Below are 26,342 nucleotides of genomic sequence, written 5' to 3' on the forward strand. Positions count from 1 at the left end.
TACGGTGGACCAAAGTTTACCTACACCGGTAGAGAGGTTACAACCTCTTAGGTGCTCTTCCCATTTCGCCCGCTTGTGTTCGTCCACAAGCAATCTGATGCGTTGGTTTATATCCCTTATTTGGGGGTCGCCTGGATCAAGCTGTCTTATAAGGTCGCGTTCCCTCGCTAAGCTCGCGGCCTCCGCCGGGTAGTGGGGCCGGATTTCGGGAATTCTCCCGGCGAGAATGAAATGTGCCGAGGCGGATTCAATGACCTTACGGAAGGCACGCTCCCCTTGGCGGGCATCAGTCGGGATAGGGAGGGCAGCAAAGCTGCTGTCTGTTGCAGATTTATATTCTTCCCACTTTCCTTTTTTGAAGTTTATGAAAGTGCGTTTTTCGGTGACGATGAAGTCGGCGGTACGCTCGAACGAAATAAGTATGGGCAGGTGGTCGGATGCCAATGTTACCATCGGCTGCCAGTTGACGCAGTTTACGAGTTCTGCGCTCACGATTGAGATATCTGGCGAGCTATGACAGCTTCTTACCATACGTGTGGGGGCGTCTCCGTTTATTGTGCAGAACGTCGTTTCGTCTATTTGATCCGCCAACATCTCACCCCTACTGTCCGCCCGCAAGTTTGAATGCCATAGGTCGTGATGGGCATTGAAATCGCCTAAGATAATGCGATTGTTGCCAGTGAGTAAGGCCTCGATATTAGGGCGGTATCCACTGGGGCAACAGGTGACAGGAGGGATGTAGATGTTGATGATTTCTAGATTTGCATCGCCTGACCGGACAGATAGGCCTTGACGTTCTAAGACATTGTCCCTGCGGTCGATGCCAGGATCAAATATATAATATTGCACAGAGTGGTGTATAATAAACGCGAGGCCGCCTCCATTTCCGCTCTCGCGGTCTCTCCTGTGGACATTATAACCAGAGCAGGTCTGCAATGCAGATCTTGCTGTAAGTTTAGTCTCTTGAATCGCAGCAATGCGGATGTTGTGCCGCTTCATGAAATCGACTATCTCCGTAATCTTCCCAGTTAGTCCATTACAGTTGAACTGCAGAATTCTGAAGTGCATGAGGGGTGACGCCGCCACTCTAGGGGTAAGTGACGGGTGACTACGCCTAGGTTGTGGAAGGCCAGGACGCAATTGCTGTTGTGGCCTTGGGACTGGGCGCCCTTGGGCAAGCATTGGGGTACCCGGATGATTTGTGTTTGCGACCTGGCAACATGGCGCGATGAAACCCGTCGAGGGGTTGCCGTCGCGGAGACCAGAACATCTAGGAAAGTGGCACCACCCAAGGCAGGAGCTGCATTGAGCGGATGTCGCAAACCTATATATTCTGTGCTGGCAGACGGTGCAAACGGAGGCAGGGACTAAGAGTCTGTTTCCCTGACCTGCACGATTGCTGCCAGAAAATAGGGGGGGAGAAGAAGACGGGGGCAGGGGCTGATGCTCAGCATTGCTACCAGCTCTACTACGAAGGTAGTAGTTATGAGTGGTATCAGCTGTTTGAGTTGTTGGCGCCGTGGGGCGCGAGCAGCAGCGGGTACTTGTTGTGGCTTGCTGAGCAGCGAAGCTGCTGGAAGGTAGTGGGGATACGCTTAGGCGTAGACTACGGAACGCCCTTGGGCGTGAGCAGCAAGGAGCCACAAAAGATTTATAAAAGTTACGTGGACGTCGGGTTTTGGGATCAAGCCCAGAACAACCTGTCCGATGCAACCATCCCTTGCACGAGACACACTGAACAGAGTATGACCGTCCTAAAAAGATTCTTTTCTGGCAAATGCAGCAAAACCATTTCTCAGGACCGGGGTCAGGAGACGGACCCGGATTGGGTTCGATACCTTCCCGGAGTAAGAGAATATGTAGCAGTCCTGCTGCAAGGAGCTGCTGGGAGGATGACAATTTGTGGGAGGGACGAAACAAATTAAATGGGGTCACACTGAAATGACAGTCCTTGGTCGGGAAAAATCCCGAGTCGCTCCGGTACATAGAACCGATGTGTCTTTACGAGGAGTATAAAAATTTAAGTTGACCTCCGTATTGAACATTTTCCTGTAAGTCCACTCCTTCACACGCGATGTATTATTTTCATCACATTTTTTCACATACAGCTCATACATTTTTCGAATATCTAAGTCGGCACTTAGATACTTTCGACCTGAAGTGTGATGTGATCTCGTGTAATGGCTCTCACATGCTGGAAAACTCAGAATATGTTCTCCTACCACAATTTTTTCTTCATCTGTTTTTCTAGATGAACCAGCCATTTTGCCAGGACCATCCCTTCCAGGTGTTTAAGCATTTAAGACACGGCTTATTCTTCCGTTAGATATTTTGAAAGTATCCAAAAAAAAGTTTTGCAAACAGAAACTTCTAGAATAATATTAAATACCAATAAAGCGGCCTTAATTTTTTGCAACCTACACACAAACAACAGAAATGTGCGATTTTTCTGAAGTAGACAATTTATTACCCCTCCGCCAGGCCTTGGAGGGAGACGCACGGAACTCACGTCAATAACCTACTGCATTCCTCCTGTGTTCCCCAAATACTCGACACTCTGAAAATAAAATTCGGTCGCACCGAGCTTATAATCGCTGTGCTACTTACCAGAATACATAAAATACCAGCAGGGAAACAGAACCGACTAGATGCTCTGGTCGATTTAGCGTTGGAGGTACAAAATGTACACAATGAAGGCGTCAAATATGACTCGTTAATGAAATTCCAGGGTTATTAGCAGCCTTTCCTGGTATGCAAAAGCTGAAGTTGCCTTCATGCATCTTGAAAGTTTCGCAGACTGGCTGTTTCAACTAGCAAGGGGGCAAATAGTGTACTTGTTCCTGCCACCACCACGAAGTCCAACGTAAAACGCGGCTACTTGAATGCATATGTGAGAAACGACGAAATTCGATCATGTATTGTATGCCATGAAAGTTGTCATTCCCTTAGCGAATGTACTAAATTTACCACTGCGGACAGGAGCCAACGATGGAAGCTCATACGACTGCAGTGTACATCCATTGCTGCATGAGGAATAGATGTCTGCGCTTAAATTCATAATACTCTACTTCATAATCAGCAATCTATGCCGGTCAGCTCACCATTCGCTCACCGTGGGCCGAATGCACGCCATTACCTAGCCGATTCTATTTTATTTCGACTTTTGTCCTTAACGTTAACGCTTACCCTTATGAACGCCGAGCTACAGGTGCAGTTACAACTGAAGAGCTCACCGCTGCTGAAATGGACGGCGATAACGCATCGTTACGAAGACGATTCTGGAGCTGATGGCAAAAGCGTTTTGTACTGAATGACGTACAAACGGATAATCGGCTTGATTTACCAACACACGCGACGCCCGACAATTGCAGGCTAAATATACTTACTTGAAGGGCATACCACTACCCCCTATGTGCATGCTGCTCCCAAATTGCTAATTGGTCCCGTTTGGGCTTAGTTCTGACTTCTTGAGGGGGTAATGACAACGAGGCTGTGTTGGTCACTAAGACGAAGGGTGTGCTCTTAATCTATGCTCTTGACTGGTATCTGTTTTAGGTAGGAATGTGGTGAATCTAAGAGATGTTGCTCCAGATAAAGATACGAGCTCAAGATCAAAATTCAACGTTTTCCGTGGTTTGCTAGAGGAGCTATAGAGCCTTCTATATTCCTTATGACTGTTCCGAGGCTACGTGCTCAACGCACTGCACTCAGTATTCGAAGAACCTTAGCACGGAAGACTACCAGAGTAGCTATTCGATAGCTGTAGAGTGCATCCGACAAAGGACCATCACATCGATAACACTCCCCAAAGCCTTCGGGGAGTAACCTAATCGCTACAACAACAGCAACAACAGGTCGATGAGATGCTGGACAGGAGGCTATTCGGTTGTGCAGGAACGTAAGTATGTATGTATGTATGTATGTATGTATAATTTATTCAGTCTATGATTAAACAATCTTACAGACTAGAATACAAAAGCAGATAAATACTTAAACAAATAATCAACTGAAAACCACAACGAATAACGTAAGTAACATGACTAGCGAAAACAAAAGATAAAAAGATAATGCAAGTAAAGATTATAGGAACTCTTGCAAAGTTGACTTGAAGATGCTTCTCGACAAAGAAAAATCAATAAAAAACCTCCTTGAGAGTCTATTAAATTCATTTAGTGCCCGAAAAATTGGGTCAAAATTACAATAATTAGCCCTGCAAGCACTCATGTAAAATGGAAAAAATGTTCGAAGACTCCGATTAGGTACATTAAATGACACCTTCGCTAAGAGAACTGGGCAATCAAGAGAGCCAACTATTAGATCATAGACGAACATTAGCAGATGTTCTATACTTCTGGATTCGAGAGGTTGGAGATTTATGAGTAAGCAGCGCGAGTGATAGGATGGAATTGGGTCGTCAAAGTTGAGTGAAAATAGACAAAAACGAGTAAATTTTCTTTGAACCCTTTCAATTCTGGCAGCATAGCAGCTATAGATAGGATTCCAAACAATTGAGGCGTATTCTAGTTTTGAACGAACGAGAGAGGTATAAAGAGCCTTCCTTGTATAAGGATCCTTAAAGTCTTTTGCATATCTACGAAGAAAGGCAAGGTTTCTGTAAGCCTTGGGAAGCATATAAGAGATATGATTGACAAAAGAGAAAGAGGAATCAAAAACAACACCTAAGTCAATAAATTCATTAACCGAAACCAGTCGAGCACCTGCGATAGCGTAGAGGGTGGAATATAAGTTAGGAAGAGGAAGAGATTATTGGCATTACGCGATTCAATAAGGTTATTTAGGTCATTTTGTAGGAGTAGGAAATCCGACTCGCCATTAACTCTATGAAATAACTTTAAATCATCTGCATATAGAAGGAAAGAGGACGAAAAAAAACAGGAACCAATATCATTTATAAAAAGCACAAACAACAAAGGCCCGAGAATGCTACCCTGTGGAACTCCAGACGTTGCATAAAAAGGTAGGGACTTGCAGCCCTCGATTTCAACACATAGAGACCGGTTCGATAGATACGATTTTAACCAAGATAAGAATACAGAGTGAAATCCAATATACTCCAGTTTAGATAGTAAGATTTGATGTGAAACTTTATCAAAAGCCTTTGAGAAGTCGGTATATATGGTATCAACCTGGCAGCCATCCTTAAATGCAGAGATACAGAAATCAGAAAACGACCCTAGATTAGTGACAGTAGAGCGGCCAGCAACAAACCCATGTTGACGCGGGTCAATCACCCTTTTAATGAATAAAGACAACTTCTCCTTTATGATTTTTTCGAAAAGCTTTGAGCATACTGTGAGTTTGGCAATCGGCCTATAGTTAGAAATGTCATTTTTATTACCAGATTTAAAAATAGAACAAATTGAGCTCCTTTTCCATCTATCGGTAAAAGTTCCAGAGGACAGAGATAAATTGAAGATATGGCAAATGGGATCGCAGAGAGTTAAACTACAGTGCTTCAGTAAAAAGGCGCAAAGGCCATCAGTGTCACAACTTAGCGAGGGTTTAAGGGAAAGCATAGCATTGCGAACATCATCCTCTGAGATAATGAGGGAGCCAAAATCAATCTGAGCACAAAGTCCCGAGCGCGAATGAGAGCCAGCCAAACCTACATTGGCATCATCAAAGTTGGATTTAAAGAATTCCGCAAAAAGCTCAACTGTTTCAGTTAGCGACTGGGAGCTTACCCCATTAAAGGTCATACAGATCGGAATATTCGTTGAACCACGTTTGGAGCGGATAAAGTCCAAAAGGCTATTGGATTTTCTTTAAGCGCATCTTCGAGCCTACGCATGTAGCGATTATAAAGAAATTTATCGAGAACATTAAACTGCCGCACACTATTAATGTACTGTTCTCTAAGAGAAATGTTTTCCCTATTTGCCTTATATAATTTATTGAATTTGTTACGCTTGTTCTTCAACCTCTTAAGCGTTATGTTATACCAAGGTAATTTATGCAACCTAGGCCTAAAACGAGGCACTGTACTATGAAATATCTCAGACAAGTTCGATAAGAAAAGGTCATAACACATGCTGACGTCATTAGAGAGAAATATATTTGCCCAGTTAAGTGCAAGTAAGACATTGTTCAACTCACAGAAATCAGTAAGACGAAAGTTAAAAGGAGAGTTATCCAATGGAAGAGTACTCTCAGAGAGATCAAATATTAAATTCTTATCGACAAACACTAGATCAAGCAACCTCGAAAGAGTATTAAATAAATTATTGATTTGAATCAAATCGCAACTTAAAATATTATCTATAAGATTGATTTCATAAGAACGGGTGACATTCGTAGGAGTTAGAATACCATCACATTGAAAGTCTGACCAAACAATATTAGGCAGATTGAAATCACCAAGTATGCAAAACTCGCATCAGGGTGGCTTTCGCATAGACTGACGATGTTCTCGACATGAGATGAGTATAAGGAATCACCACTGTTCGGCGGTATGTAAGAGCAACATATGAAAGTTGAACTAGAGGAACTGGAAATACAGACGCACAGCTGATCTAGTAATGAATCATGATGTAGAAGTTGACACCTCGATGAATGCAGGTTTCTGTTAACTGCAATCAACACTCCACCCCCTTTCTTTTGACCAGTTTTCACGGAGTCTCGATCTTTCCGGAAGGTTAGGAATAACTTAGAGTCAAAGTATTCTTCACCAAAGAAGCCTTCATTGAGCCACGTTTCCACAATGTACATAAGCAAGGCTGATTTCATATTAGGAACTGACGCTAAAACTTCGAAGTTGAACTGCGGAGCCCGGGGTTGTTGTTGTGATGACGTCAATGAAGCATTCAGTTTGAATTCCGATCAAGATATGTCAGCCGAAAAGGTTTTAGGCCTATGGTAGCTAACTTAAAAAGACTGCTTCACATGTCTGGTTGACCAACAAAAAAACCAGCGGGGTAGGGGGCTTGGAATATACCCGCGCCAGGTATGTCTGTCGTAAGAGGCGACTAAAATACCAAACTGATTCAAGGGGTTGCCAGCGCAATTTATAGCTTCTCCAACCCAATTTTTAACCTCATATTCCCGTGGCGAATACTGTTTTTTTAGCAAGCGAGGCTCTGGCGACCCAAGTTCCTCACATATCTAGGGGTGTGTGGGCGGTATGGCCTAGAATCTTTCCTGTAGTCATAATAAATCGATCCCCGGTCTATATCCGGCAAAAGACCATCAAAATCAATCACACTCCCCAAATGAAATGGGGTTACACTTAAATGGGGTTAACTCCACAAACAGGCGTCGGACCTCTATGTCAGGAATTGTGCGGTGAATCCTGTACTCAAAGAACAATACCCTAAACTTGCAGACGAGGAACGCACACTCCCTATGGAAACGCGAGTCACTCTAGCTCAACTTCGATCTGGATACTGTAACAGGTTAAACTCATTCCTATCTTGAATCAACCCCGACATACAAAATGTATGCCCTGCTTGCAATGTGTCCCCACATGACCAACCATCTCTTCAATTGTAATGTGGAACCAACGCCTCTAACACCCCTCTCATTATGGTCAACCCCTGTTGAAACAGCAAGTTTCCTTGGACTCCCGTTAGAGAATATTGATAACAATTTGTGATCGGTCACACCTATTGGATGGGGCGAAGCACTGCTACAACAACAACAAACAACATCAATTCCCCAAAACCTTCCGGGAATGTCTTTATTGTTAATACAACAACAGCTGAAACTAGGGAAATGAACGTTAATTTTCAAGCAGAGTAGCCCCATAAGAAATAAGAGTGAAATGGGTGCGGAAGGGGGCTTCGGAATCAAGAAATCCAACAAAATAAGGAAACCCTCTTCTTGTTTTTGTTGTAGCGATATAGACACTCCCCGAAGGTTTTAGAGATTGTTATCGATGATGATGGTCCTTTGCCGGATATCTTGTTGTTGTTGTTGTTACGATAAGGACACTCTCCGAAGGCCTTTGGGAGTGTTATCGAGTTGATGGTCCTTTACCGGATTCAGATCCGGTACATTCCGTTACCAAGCCTGACCGTCTCGGGAACGATTTGTTATGACCACATGCGACCTTCTAGGCCATACTGCCCACCCACCCCCTAGATCCATGAGGAGTTCGGGGTCGCCAGAGCTTCGGCTGTTAATGGAAAAGAATTCGCCACGGATAGGTGAGGTTGACAATTGGGTTTGGAGAATCTAAGTATTGCGCTGGCAAACTGAAAGGGCTGCGCTACAGAAACCCCTTGAATCCGGTATTTGGTCGCCTCTTACGACATGCATACCTATCGCGGGTATATTCTAAGCCCCTAACCCACCGGGGCCTTCTTGCCGGATATCTTCTTGCGTGTTAATTGCGTTTAGCGCGGATATTGTGACTGACAAGCCGTATGGTAAATTGAGGAAGCAGGCCGGGTTTCAATGTCTTCCGTATTGACGACAGCATAGAAATCAACTTCTCAACCGCAATGCCCAACTTTGCCTAGACCAACTAAAAAAATTATGTTTTCTACTGGTAAACTGCCGGTTTTAAGGCAAAAATTAAAAATAATAAATATCTTATATATTTTAATGTTGTCCATGTATGTCCGAGCACACCCGTATGTACACATACCTTGATATAGATATGTATATATGCACCTAAATATGTGCATAAAGTGTATGGGAGTCTTTGATTAGCTGCCACATATTACACAAAGTAGATTAAACTTAAATCCACACTCTACTCCAGTGAAGCACATATTTATCCGCATATAATCATACAGTAGATACAAGCAAATGACAGCTGTCAAAGAGTGAAGACGTGCTTTTAGTGCTAAAAGCAATCATAATATTAATTGTGATAGTTGTCGCTCTGCAGATGTCGATTTCTTGGCATTCTCGCCTTTGCCCAGTACCTCACACACTCTCCCTACTCCAAATCTGGTTACCACTCCTGCTAATAAACCTGTTAACACCGATCCTAAAATTAATGCTGCTACAAATACAGACAATACTAATACTGCCGCGATCAGTAGTGCGCTGTCAATTAACCATGCTACTAATACGGTTGAATCGTATTTCTGCTGCTCCGTCTGCAGGGCCTGCTGCTGTTTCTACTGACGGCTGCCCTGTCTCTCCGGCTGCGTCCCGACGAATAGACTCTGCAAACATCATTGGCATAACTGCTGCTGGCATTTTGGGCCAAGATCTTAATCATTTGGCCTCCATTTCAACACAGCCTGCTGTTTTTCAGAATGTTCGAAGAGAAGTGACAGCCGTTCCGCCTCGTAAAGTGATCTTTGTATCAAGGATGCATGCATCACTATCGGAAGAATACATTTCTAATTATATCTGCACTAAGCTTGGAGTTGAAAATAGAGGCATCAATGTCTTCAAGTTTACTTTTAAATATGCGAGAGATATATCTTCCTTCAAAATATCGGTTCCTGATAAATATTTTGATAAGGTACTGGATACTTCCTTTTGGCCGACTCATTCTGTGGTTCATGTATACTCTAAAAAGTATGTCAATACGTCAAAAAACTAAGAGTCCTGTGCTGTGAGAGCAGCACATACCTTGATAGCTGTCTACCGTCCTGTTCAAAAGGTCAAGGAGTTGATATTATTTCCATAAATGGCACCCAAAAGCAATTGAGTGTCTACTTTCAAAATGTCTCCGGAATGCGAACTAAGTCTAACGTAATGTACAATATGAGTTCGCTTCTGGACTATGACGTGTTCGTTCTTATTGAAACCTGGCTAAATCCTGAGTTCCTTGATGCTGAGTTTTTTGACTCTAATCTGTACACTGTCTATCGCAAGGATCGCGATTTTTCCAAAACTGGACTCTCTAGAGGCGGCGGAGTTTTAATTGCCATACGCAGGCACATCAACTCGTCGCTTGTGGAGCTGAAGGATCAAGACTCGCTTTTGGACCAACTGTGTGTCTCAGTTCACGGCATCTCTGAAATTTTTATCTGTGTGTCATACATTCCATCGTCTAGTCTAGACTCACTTTATAAGTCTCATATAGATAATATTACTGATTTAGTTCGTTCTTGTGATAGTGGTAACTTTTGCATATTGGGTGACTTTAATTTACCTAATATTGAATGGTCTTACGTCGATAATAACTACTCATTAGTTCCGAACAATGTAAACACCACGTCTGAGATTTACCTTATTGACAGTTTCGCAAGTGTTGGTCTTTCTCAGATCAACGGCTTCACCAATCAACTGTCGAGAATTCTTGATCTTGTCTTTCTTAATGATAATTTTACCTGTACGGTCACCGAATGCCAGGAACCGTTGTCGTGCTCTGGTTTGCACCACATTCCGCTTATCCTCGAAGTAGAATTCTATAACTTCGAAAGTATTGGAACTCTGAATGAGGATCCTACTTTTTCATTTAGACGTGGAAATTATGACCGTATATATCAGGAAGTTTCTTCCGTTGATTGGGAAGCCCTGTTTTGGGGATGTGATCTTGCTCGATGCTTCAGCTTATTTAAAAACGTTGTAAATCAAATCTGCATAAACAACATACCTCAGAAAATGAAGCGGTGTTACAGAATACCATGGTATACTAGAAAACTAAAGAGGCTTAAGAATCAGAGGAATAGGTTTTACAAAAAGTTCAAGGCCACTAAGCTAATGGCGTATAAAGAAAAATACCTGCGTTATTCCAAATCGTTCAAAGCGTTAGGCAAGAGGCTCCATGGTAACTATGTTCGTAGTTTTGAATCCGACATTAAGGAAAACCCTAGCGCATTCTGGACTTATGTAAAGTCCAAAAAACGATGCTCAAGTATCCCTGCCTCATTCATCTATAATTCTGAGCATGCTTCATCAACAGCTGAAGCGGCCAACCTTTTTGCAGCCTTCATCTGCTCCAATTTCGTGACACCACCGGAAGACCCGCAGGAGGTGCCCACTGTTGTTGACAGTCCCATTAACTTTGGTGCGCTGACTCTATCAATTGAAGATATGGTCGATGGAATCCAGAATATTAAATCATCTACCCATACTGATATTGACGGCTTATCGTCTTATCTTTTGAAAAATTGTTTGGCTCTGGCATTTCCCCTCCTTTTAATTTTCAACAAATCTTTAGAGTGCGGCGTGGAAGATAACCTCCATCAGCCCTATTTTTAAGTATGGTAGCAAGAACAATGTCGCGAATTATAGGCCCATTGCAAAATTATCAACTGTTTCAAAATTATTCGAGTACATTGTGAAACAAAAGATGTACTTTGCTGTTAAACCTCTAATCACTGAAAATCAGCATGGTTTTATGGCCGGTAGATCCCACTGTAACAAACCTATCTATCTTCTCTGATTTTTGCATATCTTCTTTTAATGACCGTTGTCAAGTTGATACTGTGTACACCGACTTCTCAAAAGCATTTGATAAAGTTAGTCATTCTATCCTGATTTCTAAATTGATTCGCGTGGGCTTCCACTCGATGTTTTTATCATGGATTAAATCATACCTACACCAGCGTAGCTGTGTTGTGGTTATTGAAAATAACTCTTCAAACACATTCACAGCCACCTCCGGGGTGCCTCAAGGTAGCATACTTGGCCCATTACTTTTTGTAATTTTTATAAACGATATTTCCACCTGCTTCCAGCACCTTAATTTTCTATTATACGCTGATGACCTAAAGATTTTTAATACCATCGCAAACTCAGACGACGTGAGTAAAATACAATCTGATTTAGATAACGTTGCTGTTTGGTGTCGTGCCATTAACTTGCCACTAAATGTTAGCAAATGCTTTCTTGTAAGCTTTTCTAAATCACGTGGCCTCATTCCCACTTCCTACTCTCTCAATGGTACCCACCTCTCAACTCTTAACGAGATAAAGGACTTGGGGGTTGTCTTCGATTCGAAATTTTCTTTCACGACTCATATAAATTCTACTATTGCTAAGGCGTATTCACTTCTGGCTTTTATTAGGCGTTCCTGCACAGACTTCACGGATCCCTACACCCTCAAGTTATTGTTCACTGCACTAGTTCGTTCGAAGCTGGAATATGGCTGTTTTATTTGGAGGCCGTATCATGAATGCCATATTGTTAGGCTTGAACGTGTGCAGAAAGCGTTTGTTCGGTTCGCGCTGCGCTCGATGAACTTTTCTGAACCGATTCCATCTTATGAATCCAGGTGCTCACTTATCAAATTAGAGTCCCTGGAATGCAGAAGAACTGTCCTATCGCTCACGTTTGTTTATGACATCATTAATGGTGTAGTTGATGCACCTTGTCTCCTCAGGAGTCTCCAATTCCATATCCCTATAAGGCCTCTTCGCAATATACCGATTTTCTATACGGATTGTGTCCGAACCCTCTATGCCTCAAAAGCACCTTTGCTTAGAGCTATGACCGACTTTAATCGCATCTCTGATTCTTCAGTTATTGATTTTGCTCTTTTTAAGTTTACTTTTAAAACTATACTTACTGATATCTTTTCAAACAGATAAATGTCAATCTCGTTATAGCATGTAAGTTTTATTGTGTCTATACTCAACTTATGTACTATACTATTAAATAATTATCTAATTTTAATTCAACATTGTTATCTAGTCTTTAAGGGCTTTAAATGCCATAGACTGAAATAAAGAAATATATGAATATAAAAATATATATATGTATATGAATATAACATATAGATAGTTAATATATTGCACTTATATAAATACAATAAATGGGTATGTAACTACATAATAAATAATAAAAAACAAACCTTCAGATAATTCCAAATCTAGCTCAGCCAACTTTTCACGTACATCAGGAGGAAGTGCAGCGAAATTTTCCAATAAACTCGCAGACATTTTTGCACTTCTTTTTACACTTAATTTTTGTTGTTGTGCTTTTTATACAGCTGGTGCCGTCGTATCCCACCCTTATAATACAGGACTGAGTCCTGCTGACTTGACGAATTTGATCGTTTTGTTGTTGCTTTTATTAACTTGATAGCAATTTCACTACTAAAACCACTTTGTACATTATCACAAAAAATTTTTTCTATGCAAAAATTATATTTTTGTTTTTTCGTTCGCTGCCATACATACACATTACACAAACTGCATACAAAACGTTCTTTTTTGCTTAAATCCTAGGTACATAAAATATCATTCATATCCACACAAATATTCGTAGACGGAGCAGTTGGGCCACTGACTGCCCTACCCCGATGATTCAACTTGTGTGCCACAAAGAAAAACATCAAATTAATACTGCAAATAATTAACTTTTCATAATTCACGGAGCTCCTTATGGAGAAATCATCCACTCTCATTTATAACTTTTGTAGAATAACGAACTACTATTAATTTTTATATAAAAGGAATCAATCGAAGTAGCACGAACATCACTTCTTTGACACTAAACAAATTGCCAATGTTGCCAAAACTGTCATTAAAAAAACCTATGACGGAACGACGGAACGAAATTGTTCCGCAATGAAAAAATCCCTAAAATAAGAGCAGAAATGTTTTGCTATCGTATTAAGGGCCAATTAAACTTCCTTAACACTAACGCCATAGTCGCAACCATACCCATATCCATAACCATCTCCAATGTGATCGATTAATGGTGCCTTAAAAATGAAGAAAACGCAAAAAATTTAATACATATTCTACAAAAAAAGGTCTCTTAGTTAAAACGTATCCAAAACAATGAATAAAATCTACAAAAAGTTATTAAATTCACCAACTCAAATATTTTTAGGTTATGGATATGGCGAGAAACAAAAAACCTATTGGTTGGCTATGGTATGGTTATGGCGTTAGCGTTATGGTATGGCACCATTAATCGATTACATTCATTTCCATAATGTATGTTCGATCAGCTGTTTTATCTGGTTATGGTTTTATGGTTATAAGTCACCATTAATTGGCGCTTTAATCATAATTTTTTCACACCTTCCACGAATTTCATGAAAACTTTCAACCAGGGATGCACCTTAACGTTAAGCTAATCGTTTATCAAAAAATTTCCACCGTTTCCGTTGAAACACTTCTCAATATTATCGATAAAGAAATTATCAAGATAAATTGTATCTCGTTTTTAACCGAAACAAAAACCTTTCGTTAAGGTTAAAAACGTTAACAAAAACGTGATACTTTATATTTGAATTGTGCTGGCAATGCTATAGCCAATGGTGAAGGCGTAAGGTGGTAACAGCGAGCGGACATACACACAAACTCCATGCAATTTGTTTGTGTAATTCGTTGGTGGTAATGTCAAAAATACTCTGAGAAATTTTCGTACTGTCAAAATTTATGAGAAAAGTTGCAATCAGCTTGGCCAATGCTTTCACCTTTAATGACTACGCCATCAAAATGGATAATATAGCATTGCCAGCATAGTTTGAAATTAATAATCAACATAAACGATTTGATTTCGTTTTGATATGGCAGAAAACGAAACAAAATCATTTCGTTAATTTGACGTTCTTAACGTTAATAAACGAAACGAAATGACTTTGTTTCGTTTACTAACGTTAATTATTGTAACGAAATGATATCGGTTCGTTGGTTAAGCATGCCTGCTTTCAACTTAAACTGCAAACATATCCTTACAGAAGTAAAATTTTTTTTTTCCGCCTTCGGTGCTATGAACGGAAATATAAATATAAAAATGAAGAAAACGCAAAAAATTACAAACATATTCCACAAAAAATAAGTCTCTTAGTCATAACGCATCTAAAACAATGAATAAAATCTACAAAAATTTATTAATTTCACCAACTCAAATATTTTTAGGTTATGTATATGGCGAGAAACCAAAAACCAATTGGTTGGCTATGGTGTGATTATGGCGTTAGCGTTATGGTACCCTGCAAAAATTGTTGGATTACGTAGTCCATTTTCTTTATGTTGGAGTACTCTAACAATACTCCTTTGCAATGGGTTTGCGGACCACCATCACCCGATCATTGCTCGTTTTTTAACGACCGTGATCACGACGCGATAACGATCAAACAGAGTTGCGAAAAGTAAAATATTAACTGATAATAAAATTTTACTATGGCAACTCTGATAAAATGCAACCGCGCACTGGTTTTATTATACATACTATAGTATGTATAGTGAAATATTAGGGGGACTCATGAAAGCATATAAACTTATAAGGTGTAAAATTATATCCATTTACACACGCTGTTATATGAATGCACCTAGTAATACTCTTGATAAACTTGATTGTTTATCAGCTGTATTATTGTCAAACAAAAACTTTTGGATTATTATACAAATTAAAAAATGCCAAGATTAAGTGAAAAATGAAAACTAAAACGTCTTTACTAAGATATTCTTGTAAATGACTTGCTGATGTTGGAGATTTCTGATGAAAATGCCTGCTGTAATGTCTGCAAGCTTGCATTCCTTTGAGTTTACCGCGTTTACACAATGAAATGTGCGCGTAAATTTATACAAATTGTGTAAATGATTTTTCATACAAAATTTGACAGTTTGTTTACGCACTAGATAAATTTATACGTTTACACACTTTATAAGGCATTTATACGGTTACATGGGTTTCCCTATTAGTTTCTTTATTCACGCAAATGCAAAATAACATAAGAATATTCGTAGTATAATATATAAAAGTTGTATTGCCCCTCTTCATTTACTTTCATTTTAAATTAAATTCACTTCGATAATTCTTTCCGACACAATTCCTCTTTAGTACTTTAGCATAAGATGATATGTGGGTGCTCCATGGAATACTACAGTGAAAGTACTTTGCAAAGTACTCTCACGTATTTACTCTATGGAATACTCACAAACAAAGCGAGAGTGGGATCACCTACTCCTCTCCTAGGACATCGCAATGTTAATTGGAGCACATTCCTTGTATGAATACAGATTAGTTTTTGAACACTTCTATACTCCTAAAGGAGTATTCCTTACACTGTTTATGGAGTACTCGCGTTTTTTGAAGGGGTATGGCGCCATTAATCGATTACATTGATTTCCATAAGGTAGGTTCGATCAGCTGCTTTATCTGGTTATGGTTTTATGGTTATAAGTCACCATTAATTAGCCCTTAATTTATGACCGTAAATTTTTTTGATACTGAAAAATGTCCCTTTTACTGGCATTGATTAAGCTGCAGACAATGGTGCTTTATCGGTAACCGTATCGGTAACCTTATAACAGCTGATTCGACCAACCTTATGGAAATCAATGCAATCGATTATTGGTGCCGCTAAGGTCGTAACCGTATCGTAGTCAACCAATTGGTGTTTGGTTTACGTCGTAACGATAAACAGCTGATTACGTTAGTGGCGGCCACCGTGGTGTGATGGTAGCGTGCTCCGCCTATCACACCGTATGCCCTGGGTTCAACTCCCGGACAAAGCAACATCAAAATTTTAGAAATAAGATTTTTCAATTAGAAGAAAATTTTTCTAAGCGGGGTCGCCCCTCGGCAGTGTTTGGCAAGCACTCCGGGTGTATTTCTGCCATGAAAAGCTCTCAGTGAAAACTCATCTGCTTTGCAGATGCCGTTCGGAGTCGGCATAAAACATGTAGGTCCCGGCCGGCCAATTTGTAGGGAAAATCAAGAGGAGCACGACGCAAATTGGAAGAGAAGCTCGGCCTTAGATCTCTTCGGAGGTTATCGCGCCTTACATTTATTTTTTTTTTTATTTAGTCGAATCAGCTGTCCAGCTTATAGCGATACGACATACACACCCCTATCATGCATTTCGATTACGTTCCCGCTCTACGCTCCGCCGGAGTCGAAAGTAGGTATCATGCGTTGCAATTGGATTGAAATAAGAAGAGGAAGAGCTATAACTCTTTCGAAATCAGCTGTTTGCCATGAAATATGTGAAACTGGAACATAACAAAGCAAAAATACACAAATTAGTGCTGTTCAAATAAAATAAATAAAAGTAAAATTTTTATATTATTATTTTTATTAAACGTAAGTATGGAATCCTTATCCGCGGCGATATTACTGGTTGAGGAGGAGAGCAGCGCATCTCAGAATGCTGTGGTGAGAATTGAAAGGAGAAGATTGCGAGATATGTGCGATCCCTTCCAGATGATCGATCGGCCGTAAGTAATTGCACGTGAAAGTAGACAATTTTCTTACAATTTGGAGCCTGCACATCTTCCTTCGGACGCTGGTGGAAACCGTTGGTTATATCTGGCTTACTCTCCATCATATCTGCCAATTTTCCATATTGCTCTGGTGTTGTTGTTTTTGACCTGAAAGCATATCAAAAAACATCATTCGAGCGCAAAAACTGGAAATATCGTGAGTTTTACAACTCTTAAATAAAATTTTTACTTAAATTTTAAGAAAATTAAAAAAAAAATTACGCAAATTAATAAAATTTGTACAGCTAAATAAAAAAAAAAAAATTCTCCGCCAACAAAATTGCAACTTAGAAAAACGGAGCTACGATCGAAGTGCATGATAGGCAGAATTGTAAATTTCGAAGTTGAACTGAACGGAAACGGAGCGCATGATACCAAAGTTGCCAAACAGAGAAAATTTCAATCCAAGTCGAAATGCATGATAGGGGGACAGCACCAATAACTCCCGCTTTAGTAAAATATCCTACAAAAAAGGTAGTTTTCTATAATCTGGCATCACTGGAAGTATTTAATTCGTTCCAATACATTTCGGACAAAAATTCTTGGATTGTCTAAGTTTTTTTGGAAGCAGAAAAGTTAAATATTTATTAAATTAATAATAAAATAATAGTCTAATCCCACAAATAAGCACTTCTAAAGTTTTGCATTCGCTTCTTGCCGCAGGTAATATTTCACTTAAATTTCCAAGATGGGTGTGTGTGCAATGTGGTGTCATCTGTGTTTCTTTTTTCATAGATCACAATAACTATTGGTACGTCTGGAATAGAGAAAACTAATTAACAAAATTTTATGAGTCATAAGTGAAGTAATGCACATTTTATGAACAAATTATTTGTTAGAAAAACTCAAAGTTTTGGTATAAAGTACATATGTATAAATTACACAGGTATGCTGTAAATTTGTACATGTACATATATGTATCTTCCCTCTACTTCCATACTTAAAAACGACTGTCTCGCAGATTTGCAAAACTAATTTTGAGTTAACTATGGATTTAGCAACTAGCAAGAAAAATCATTGGAAAAACTCCCTTGCAGTCATACATTGTTGACAAAATACTCAAGATTCCGCCATAGAATAATTGTTTGCCGTCATTTGTAGTATTTGCTAATTTGTTGCATGCAGAAAAGGAAGGTTAGTGCTAAGCACAATTATCGTAAATAATGACACAAACTGGTGAAAGTATAAAGACCTTTCAGCACAACACAGAAATGCTTCACCAAGTATATTAGTTTCCCGTCATTTGTAAAATATGCTAAATTGTTGTCTGCAAAAAGAAAGGTTAATGCTAAGCACAAGCAACGTAAATAAATAGATTAAGCTAAAGACTTTATAAAACACCATCCTCGGAATTGCTACGGAATTCACATTGCTGAAGAGCACATCATATGAGCATACAGTCCTCTCTTTTTAGTTGTTATTAAAGCGATAAAGTCCATCCCTGAAGGTTTTGCGGAGTGTAACCGATGTAGATAGTACTTTGCCGAATATAGAGCCGGTGCGTTCCGGTAAGAAGCACCCCATTAAGGCATTATCCCGATCATATCGGTAAAGATCTAATATGACCCACATTAAACCTTCTATGCCATCCCGCCCGCAACCCCTAATTTCATGAGGAACTCAGGATCGCGCCCTGTTCCACACGTCTCTTGCTTGGTCGATTATGTGAAACCCTTGCTGTTCTAATTGAGACGTATACGTTAGAAGCTGTTCCCTTCGTAGCGTGCTCATCCGCTTCGTTCATCCCCTATGCACGGGGATGGAATATAAGTGAACACTGAAATTTTAAGGTATTGTGCTATGTAAGATTAAAAAATCTAAAAATTAACGCGGCTGCAGTATAAGCAGTTTTCTTCACGGCTATTATTTCTGCCTCGAAAACACTAAACTAATCTGGCAGCCTATAGAATCTTTTTATGTTACTGGATATATATTATATATATATATATATAATATTTAGTATACCCTACCCCTTCCACTAACTCCTACAACGTGTACAAGTGACCCGCTTTGTCCGCCACTGGAGCGACCTTGCGCCAACATTTTACCGCTGTTGTGGCTCACAGATCCCAATCGAGGTGCAGGTAGTCTGTTCTTTCAATATTTGTTTACACTATACTACCATGTGGTCTGAGCTCAAGTTGCCGTTGTGCAGAATGGTATATAGTGCACCCGTAACGGGGTTTTTAGGGCTACCGTTATACTTAGTATTGATAGCCTGTATACCCCGTGTTTTCTTGAAATTATTCTTTTTTGCGTGGCTGTCTATCCACAAAACAAGGACTCCAGAGTATAGGATAGGCTTCACAATCGCTGTAAATAGCCAATAAGAGAGAAAGGGCGATACGTTTCCCTTACATCCCATCATCTTTGCCACTAAATGTAAAAAGGTTTAACCACCTGAACCGTATTGGTTCGGCGGCTCAGAGCTACAAAGGAACCGCTTGAAGTTTTGGAAAATTGTTCGAACCACTGAATCGAATTGCTTCGATTTTTGAGGCAGTTTGACCCTCCCAAATTTCGTCCCGTTCCTGCGTTAACAACATACAACATATCAACAAATGAGATGAGACATTATTTGAAAACTAAAAAAAAAGATATGATGATAGGTTTTTGAAATTTTTATCTGTTCCACTTCCTAGATAAAAGGGTAAATATAAAATATTGGGAGGCCATTGTAGTTGAAATATTTTTTAAAAACAAAACTAGCACAGAGCGTTACATTTCGAGATGTCACGAAGTCAGTTTCAGAGTTATAAATAAAATGTTTGGGATGGGTATAGAACTGGACCTACTCTTCCTGTTGAGCTGGTTTACGAAAAAATGGGGAAATCGACCCTTGACTCCTTTTTGCTAGAAACTTCTCAATTATTTTCTCTTAGGTTACCTACCGCCTTAGGTGATATCCTAATAGACACACGCAGAGATGTGCAATAAATGTAATAGTCGTTTGATCCTCCGGTCGACCAATGCGACATGGGGCAGATTACAAAGACTTTATCATTACGAGAAGAGGCTAGTGCCACAGCGCGCTGGACTCTTATGCGTACTATCCGCATCTTAAGGGAGCGAGAATTTGAAAAATACAACGAATTAATTGCCCCTAGATATAACCTTTTTCCCGCGGCAAGGCTATTTTTTGCCAATGTATTTGGACTTGGAACTCTATTTCAATTTCTATCCGTAGTAGGTTAAGCAAGAGCAACAATAAAAACATCCTTTATTCTTACTTTAATAATTTCAGTGTTTGATTTGGTCTATTGGTACTGGAGATTATTTCGAAACTTTTTAGGAAGCTGATTCGGTATTTTTTTGCAATTGGCGTCATTATTTCTTTAAAACTGTCTTGGCACGGTATATCCGAACAATTTCCGCATTACTTGCTGGGATTTCATAAAAATTGTCTATACCAATCATTTTAGAAAGCGAGAACACTGTACAACACCACCCCAGCGGGTTAGGGGGCTTAGAATATACTTTCAGTATGCCTGTTGTTGTTGTTGTAGCTTCGCCCCACCCAATAGGTGCGACCGATCACAATCCGGTCATCAATATCCTCTAACGGGAGTCGCCTGTCGTAAGAGGCGACTAAAATACCAAATTGATGCAAGGGGTTGTGTAGCGCAACCCTCTCAAGGGGGTTGCCAGCGCAATTGTCAACCTCACCTACCCGTGGCGAATCCTGTTTCATCAACAGCCGAGGCTCCCGAACTCCTGATGGATCTAAAGGGGTGGGAGGGCGGTATGGCCTAGAAGGGTTCATGGCCTAGAAGGGTTGGCCTAGAAGGGTTCATGTCGTCAAATTGTTCCCGAGATGGTCGGGCTAGTACCTTTATGGTGCTTGTTACCGGAACGTACCGGATCTGCTTCCGGCAAAGGTCCATCAACACCGATAACCCTCCCAAGGCCTTCGGGGAGTGTTCTTATCGCTACAACAACAACTGTACAACACCCGGCTGGCCAAATCAATTGTTTTGAAGATATTAATCCATAAGCAAAAATGTGATTCCTTCGTTTTCTGAAGTCGATATTAGCTTTTGAAGTTCAAAATTGAACCCATATTAATCAATTTTATTTATTTGTTGTACTTTTATAAAATGTAAAAGTAATAAAAACTACATATGTATGTATATTTTTTTTTAATTTAATGCGTAAATGGCCGGCAATATAAAATGGATTTATTTTAAGAGGGAAATAAAGTACCAAAAAAGGTTCAGTCAGTGTATTCCCCATGCATTTTTATACGCTGACTACGAATCTATAATAAAAATAACCCTATTGGGTCGTGGTTCGGCTCTAAGCAATACCAAAAAAAAAAAATATGAAAGTCTAAGGGCTTCATTCGGTATTGCGAACAATAGCTAAGACGAACGATTCGCCTCCAAACGGCCTTTGCGTTTCTTACTTTATGTCGAAACATGAAGGCGAAAGCAATTGTCAAATGCCTCATTGCCATCGTTTGACATAGTGCAAATACACTAGCGATTCGTTTCTGGGGCGAAACGAACGATCGTTTCGTAATAAAGAATGATGCCCTAAGTTCGGGCGAAATCGAACATTATATGCCTAACCTGTGCTCTCATATATATATTTAGGATACATTTAAAGAGGAATGTCACGTACATAAAATGATTTGAAACATGAGATATGCTGTACCGAATTTAAGGAATTCTTTATTATTCTGTCGCTTCTGTTATCGTTCGAATCTCTGAACTGTTGAATAAATAACTAAAATATTCAGTATGGCCAAATGTTCTTTATTTACACTACTTTGGTGGTAGTACTTCACAGTTAGATTACTCGCGTACTTTAATTGTAGCGTTTAATATTAAACTGGTTGACCATCGCTTGGACTGCGCTGCCTTTATACTCTAACTGCCTCGTTCACCTATTTCTTCCACGGTCTAGAGTTTTCGCGAACAGCCGTCTCGAATTTTCGTTTATGTATCTCTTATTGGCTTTGGCTACATACATGTATATCGGCATATTGGCACTTTATTGTTGTGTAAATGTGTGTGAAACATTCGCTTCGCTGATAGCTGCTGGTTATGTGCGTGTGAAATAACTTCTGCTCTTAGGTGATGATTACATTACATAAGACTGGTTCTTTTTCTTCTTCGCTCTTAGCTGTTGACTACATGTATGGGTTCTTGCTTCGAATGCGAATATTCGCCACAATATTATAAACCAGTTACTGTCATTGAGCAATTAACGAATTTCGTGAAGCTCGGTCGCGTTTGGTTAAAACTTTAAACAACTTTTTCAAAAAGGTGGGCATGGTCGTTAAAGAATTTTTCTCAGTTATAAATATAATCCTAAGAACCACAATTCTGCACAGTGATACTAACGGCTTATTATTTACGGCTTGCAAAACTTTTAAAATTTTATTCTACTAAATGTTGCGGTGCCACGCCCATTTTCGAAAATTTTTATTTATATTTTAATTTTTCTACTTTGCTACACCATATCACTATTGAGGTGAAATATTAGTATAATTTTGTTAGTACCTGGGCGACCGAGCTTTGCTCGGCAATCTTCGAGTATGTCACATAACATACTTTGTTCTACATGTAATCATTAACCAAACTATACTTTTTTATATGTACATATATTATATATTTTTACTTACCAATATTTGATTTCCTTAAAAATCGATTTCAAAAACATATCAAACACTAACCGAAAATTGAAGATTTTAACTTTAATGTTCTCCTTTAAAGCTTTAATAGAATATGAGTAAGTAGAGTACTATTTTGTCTAACTACCCCAACCCTAAATGGCAACCCAACTCAAAAATGTCCCTATTGTAATGCGGAGTGAAATACCTTTCGTTTGATACCCATATCGGCATACCTCATGCAATTTTTTTAATTTCGAATAGGTGGCAACCCTACTCAAAAATGTCCCAATTGTAATGCGGAGTGAAATACCTTTCGTTTGATACCCATATCGGCATATCACATGGGATTTTTTTAATTTCGAATAGGTGGCAACTCTACTCAAAAATGTTCCTATTGTAATGCGAAGTGAAATACATTTCGTTTGATACCCATACCGGCATATCTCATCCAATTTTTTTTTAATTTCGAATAGGTGGCAACCCTAATCAAAAATAGCCCTATTGTAATGCGGAGTGAAATACCTTTCGTTTGATACTCATATCAGCATATCATGAAATTTTGTTAATTTCGAATAGGTGGCAACCCTAAATGGCAACCCTACTCAAAAATGTCCCTATTGTAATTCGGAGTGAAATACCTTTCGTTTGATACCCATATCGGGATATCACATGCAATTTTTTTAATTTCGAATAGGTGGCAACCCTAAATGGCAACTCTACTCAAAAATGTTTCTATTGTAATGCGGAGTGAAATACCTTTCGTTTGATACCCATAAAGGCATATCTCATCCAATTTTTTTTAATTTCGAATAGGTGGCAAGCCTAATCAAAAATGTTCCTATTGTAATGCGGAGTGAAATACCTTTCGTTTGATACCCATATTGGCATATCTCATGCAATTTTTTTAAATTTCGAATAGGTGGCAACCCTAAGTGGCAATCCTACCCAAAAATGTCCCTATTGTAATGCGTAGTGAAATACCTTTCGTTTGATACCCATATCGGCATATCTCATGCATTTTTTTTTTTAAATTTCGAATAGGTGTTTACTCTAAATGGCAACCCTACTCAAAAATGTCCCTATTATAATGCGGAGTGAAATACCTTTCGTTTGATACCCATATCGGCATATATCATACAATTTTATTTTAATTTCGAATAGGTGGCAACCTTGTGAAACATTCTGAGTGGCAACACCTAGGTAGAAAGTCTTAGAAGGTGATACATTATCTCTGTGTCAAATTTCATTTAAATAGGTTGACGTTCCCGAGATCGTTCGGCTATACAAATATACGAGAATTGCTCGTTTAAAGTTTATAAGATATATCGCAAGGGTGTCGAATTTTTTGTTCCTATTGACTTTGAAACCTTTTTTTTCAAAGTGGGAGTGGTAGCTAACCCATTTTTATAACTTACCAAGGCGTATAGCAATGTCATGCCGAATTTTAAATAGCTTTTCATTTACGGCTGACAAAACTTTAAAATGTTTTCCCTAAGTGTCAACACGTCTATTTTCCAAAATTTTACCAAGTTTTATCCTTTATTTATCTTCGATAATGAATTATGACATTTTTTTACATTTTTCGAAATTTACATACCGAGTGGGCGTGTTCGCCGACTGATTCCGTTTATTTTCACAATTCATATACATATATAATAGTTAGGACAACCTCAAAATGTTCTCCTTCTAGATATGACGGTACCACGCCTATTTTCAAAATTTCATCGATTTATCGGTCCTTGTTAATGAACTAATGAAAATAGGTGTGGTTATCGTTCTATTTTGCCTATTTTCAATACCAATGTGTTCTGGGAAGGATGTCTAAATTTTTACTCAAGCTATCGTGTTAACGGACGGACGGACGTGGTTAAATGATGCATGTTTTTCTGTCAACAAATAAACACAAAACAATAAACCAACCAAATGAACAAACACAAAAAAGGTAAAACGACTAAAATTACTGACTTCTACCTGCCTCAAATGACCACACAAGTTGATCAGTGAAAATCACCCTCGTTTCTGATTGCATACATAAATACATACACAATTATTCAATTGGACAATACCTGCTCACGCCTGCGAACTATAAATATAAAACAAATGTCAACAAAAGATCAGAACGAAAATGACACTGATGATGGCGCAATGCCGAAACCGATTTGCCTCCAAACCAAATTTAACAAGGGATGACGGAAAATCGTTGCAATAAACATCAAATTTATATCACTTTGATAAGAAATCGTTAACTCGTCGATGACACACTTAAGGTTTGGTTTGCTCGAAAGCGGTGCCGCTACATAGCGGTAGAGTACGTTGTCAAATGCTGCAATGTAAAAGTAATTATGTGGAAACAGAGAAGACGATGAAGTTCGCCTCAACGTAATATAGCAGCAGGGCATAAAATATTACGGTCGTTATGACGGTAAAAACATATTCATCAACTTTTTTTCCTACAGCTATTCTGAAAGCGGTGAACATTTTGTCAAATATTTCAAAAACAAACAAACATTCATACTTCAAATTTATTTTTGAAAATCTATGTACATATTTAAATAAAAAAAAAGAAAAAAAGCAAAAAAAACGACAAAAAGAATCGATCATAGCGGAACGATACAAGGTGGCAGCATGGTGACATACCTACAAACATAAATAAAAATTTCATGTACTTTGTTTTTGTAAATTCGATGGACAAATGTCAAAATCGTACTGCGCCGTATTTTGATGTATCAAATCAAATAAAAAAAGCTTAAAATCAGCTGTCCCATGCTGCCACCTTATATCGTTGCGCCATGGAATCGATTAAGTCAAAATATCATCGATGGAAACGGCTGGTAAGCTCTTCCAGCTTTACAACAAAGCGGTGCCGTTTTGCTTTCCTTTACTTTCGTTTACTTTACTTTTCGAGAAGAGAGAAATTTTCCTTCTCTTTTCTGTCCGACCACTTTAGGTCCGGTTTTTCAGTACAAGTTCAACTCAGTTTGTCAGTTAAACTACGCTTAAACTTATTCTGCAGTTTTTCGCTCTACTTTAACTGAAGTTTAAGCTGAGCTTAAGCGGCCGATCTGGAATGGTTAAACTCTAGTTAACCTATCGTTGATTTGCGTTCGTTCGAAATGGCGTCGAATATACCCAACGAGCATTTGGGCTTGAGTAATATTAGAGCTCATGTCGATAACTAGCATACCTCGAAAATCTCAAGAGTTGTTACGAAACATTGGCTCAACTTGAGAATAATAGTGTACTCAGCAAAAGAGGGAAATTTTATAAAGCGAAAAATGCTATTACTTAAGTTGAAAAATGATAGTTCCCAACTTGTGGTTCTTTTAGGGGACTCAAGTGTAAGATTCCAATACTACAGTATTTTCACGAAAATAAAATATATCCCTGCTAACCATGAGTGGATAAAAACTTGGGTAATCATATACCGACGCTAGCCAAAAAATTGGATTATAAGTTGGATAATTTTGTTCGGCGAGGCGCCGATATTATGAAATATGTTTTTCGTGTACGTGTGATTTCCCATCCTTATCACACTTATTCAAAAACAGCATATTGGAAAACGTATAGTTTTACTCCACTAATGAAAAAATTGCATACTTTCGGGGGAGTGACGGCTCGTCAGGGCT

The 26,342-nt window shown here is 39.1% G+C and overlaps 2 protein-coding genes and 1 long non-coding RNA gene across 8 annotated transcripts in view; 1 reads left to right on the top strand and 2 right to left on the bottom strand.

Moving 5' to 3' along the window:
* DIP2 (disco-interacting protein 2) overlaps nt 1-13,365 on the bottom strand; it is a 56,105-nt gene extending 42,740 nt beyond the window's left edge. For all 4 annotated transcript variants that reach the window (XM_067790333.1, XM_067790332.1, XM_067790331.1 and 1 more), the window contains exon 1: nt 12,725-13,365. In XM_067790333.1, the coding sequence (XP_067646434.1) occupies nt 12,725-12,812 (88 nt within the window). In that variant the 5' untranslated portion in view covers nt 12,813-13,365. The remainder of the gene's footprint in view (nt 1-12,724) is intronic.
* A 3,526-nt stretch (nt 13,366-16,891) lies between these two features.
* Nucleotides 16,892-17,486, bottom strand: LOC137252184 (uncharacterized). The gene is made up of 2 exons (XR_010953464.1): nt 17,319-17,486; nt 16,892-17,204 (listed from the first exon to the last, which is right to left on the bottom strand). It is a non-coding gene; the product is annotated as an uncharacterized lncRNA (long non-coding RNA).
* A 91-nt stretch (nt 17,487-17,577) lies between these two features.
* The window catches only part of Klc (kinesin light chain), a 35,539-nt gene continuing 26,774 nt past the window's right edge, over nt 17,578-26,342 (top strand). Inside the window, exons 1-2 of one of the 3 annotated variants that reach the window (XM_067787544.1) lie at nt 17,578-17,759; nt 17,832-17,847. Coding sequence is in view for 1 of the 3 variants with exons in the window: in XM_067787542.1 (XP_067643643.1) it covers nt 17,966-17,982 (17 nt within the window). In the remaining 2 variants the exon portion in view is untranslated. The other 2 variants (XM_067787543.1, XM_067787542.1) reach the window with 2 other exon arrangements.

This window comes from Eurosta solidaginis, chromosome 5 (genome assembly GCF_040869045.1).
Source record: "Eurosta solidaginis isolate ZX-2024a chromosome 5, ASM4086904v1, whole genome shotgun sequence".
In the NCBI taxonomy this organism is placed as follows: Eukaryota; Metazoa; Arthropoda; class Insecta; order Diptera; family Tephritidae; genus Eurosta; species Eurosta solidaginis.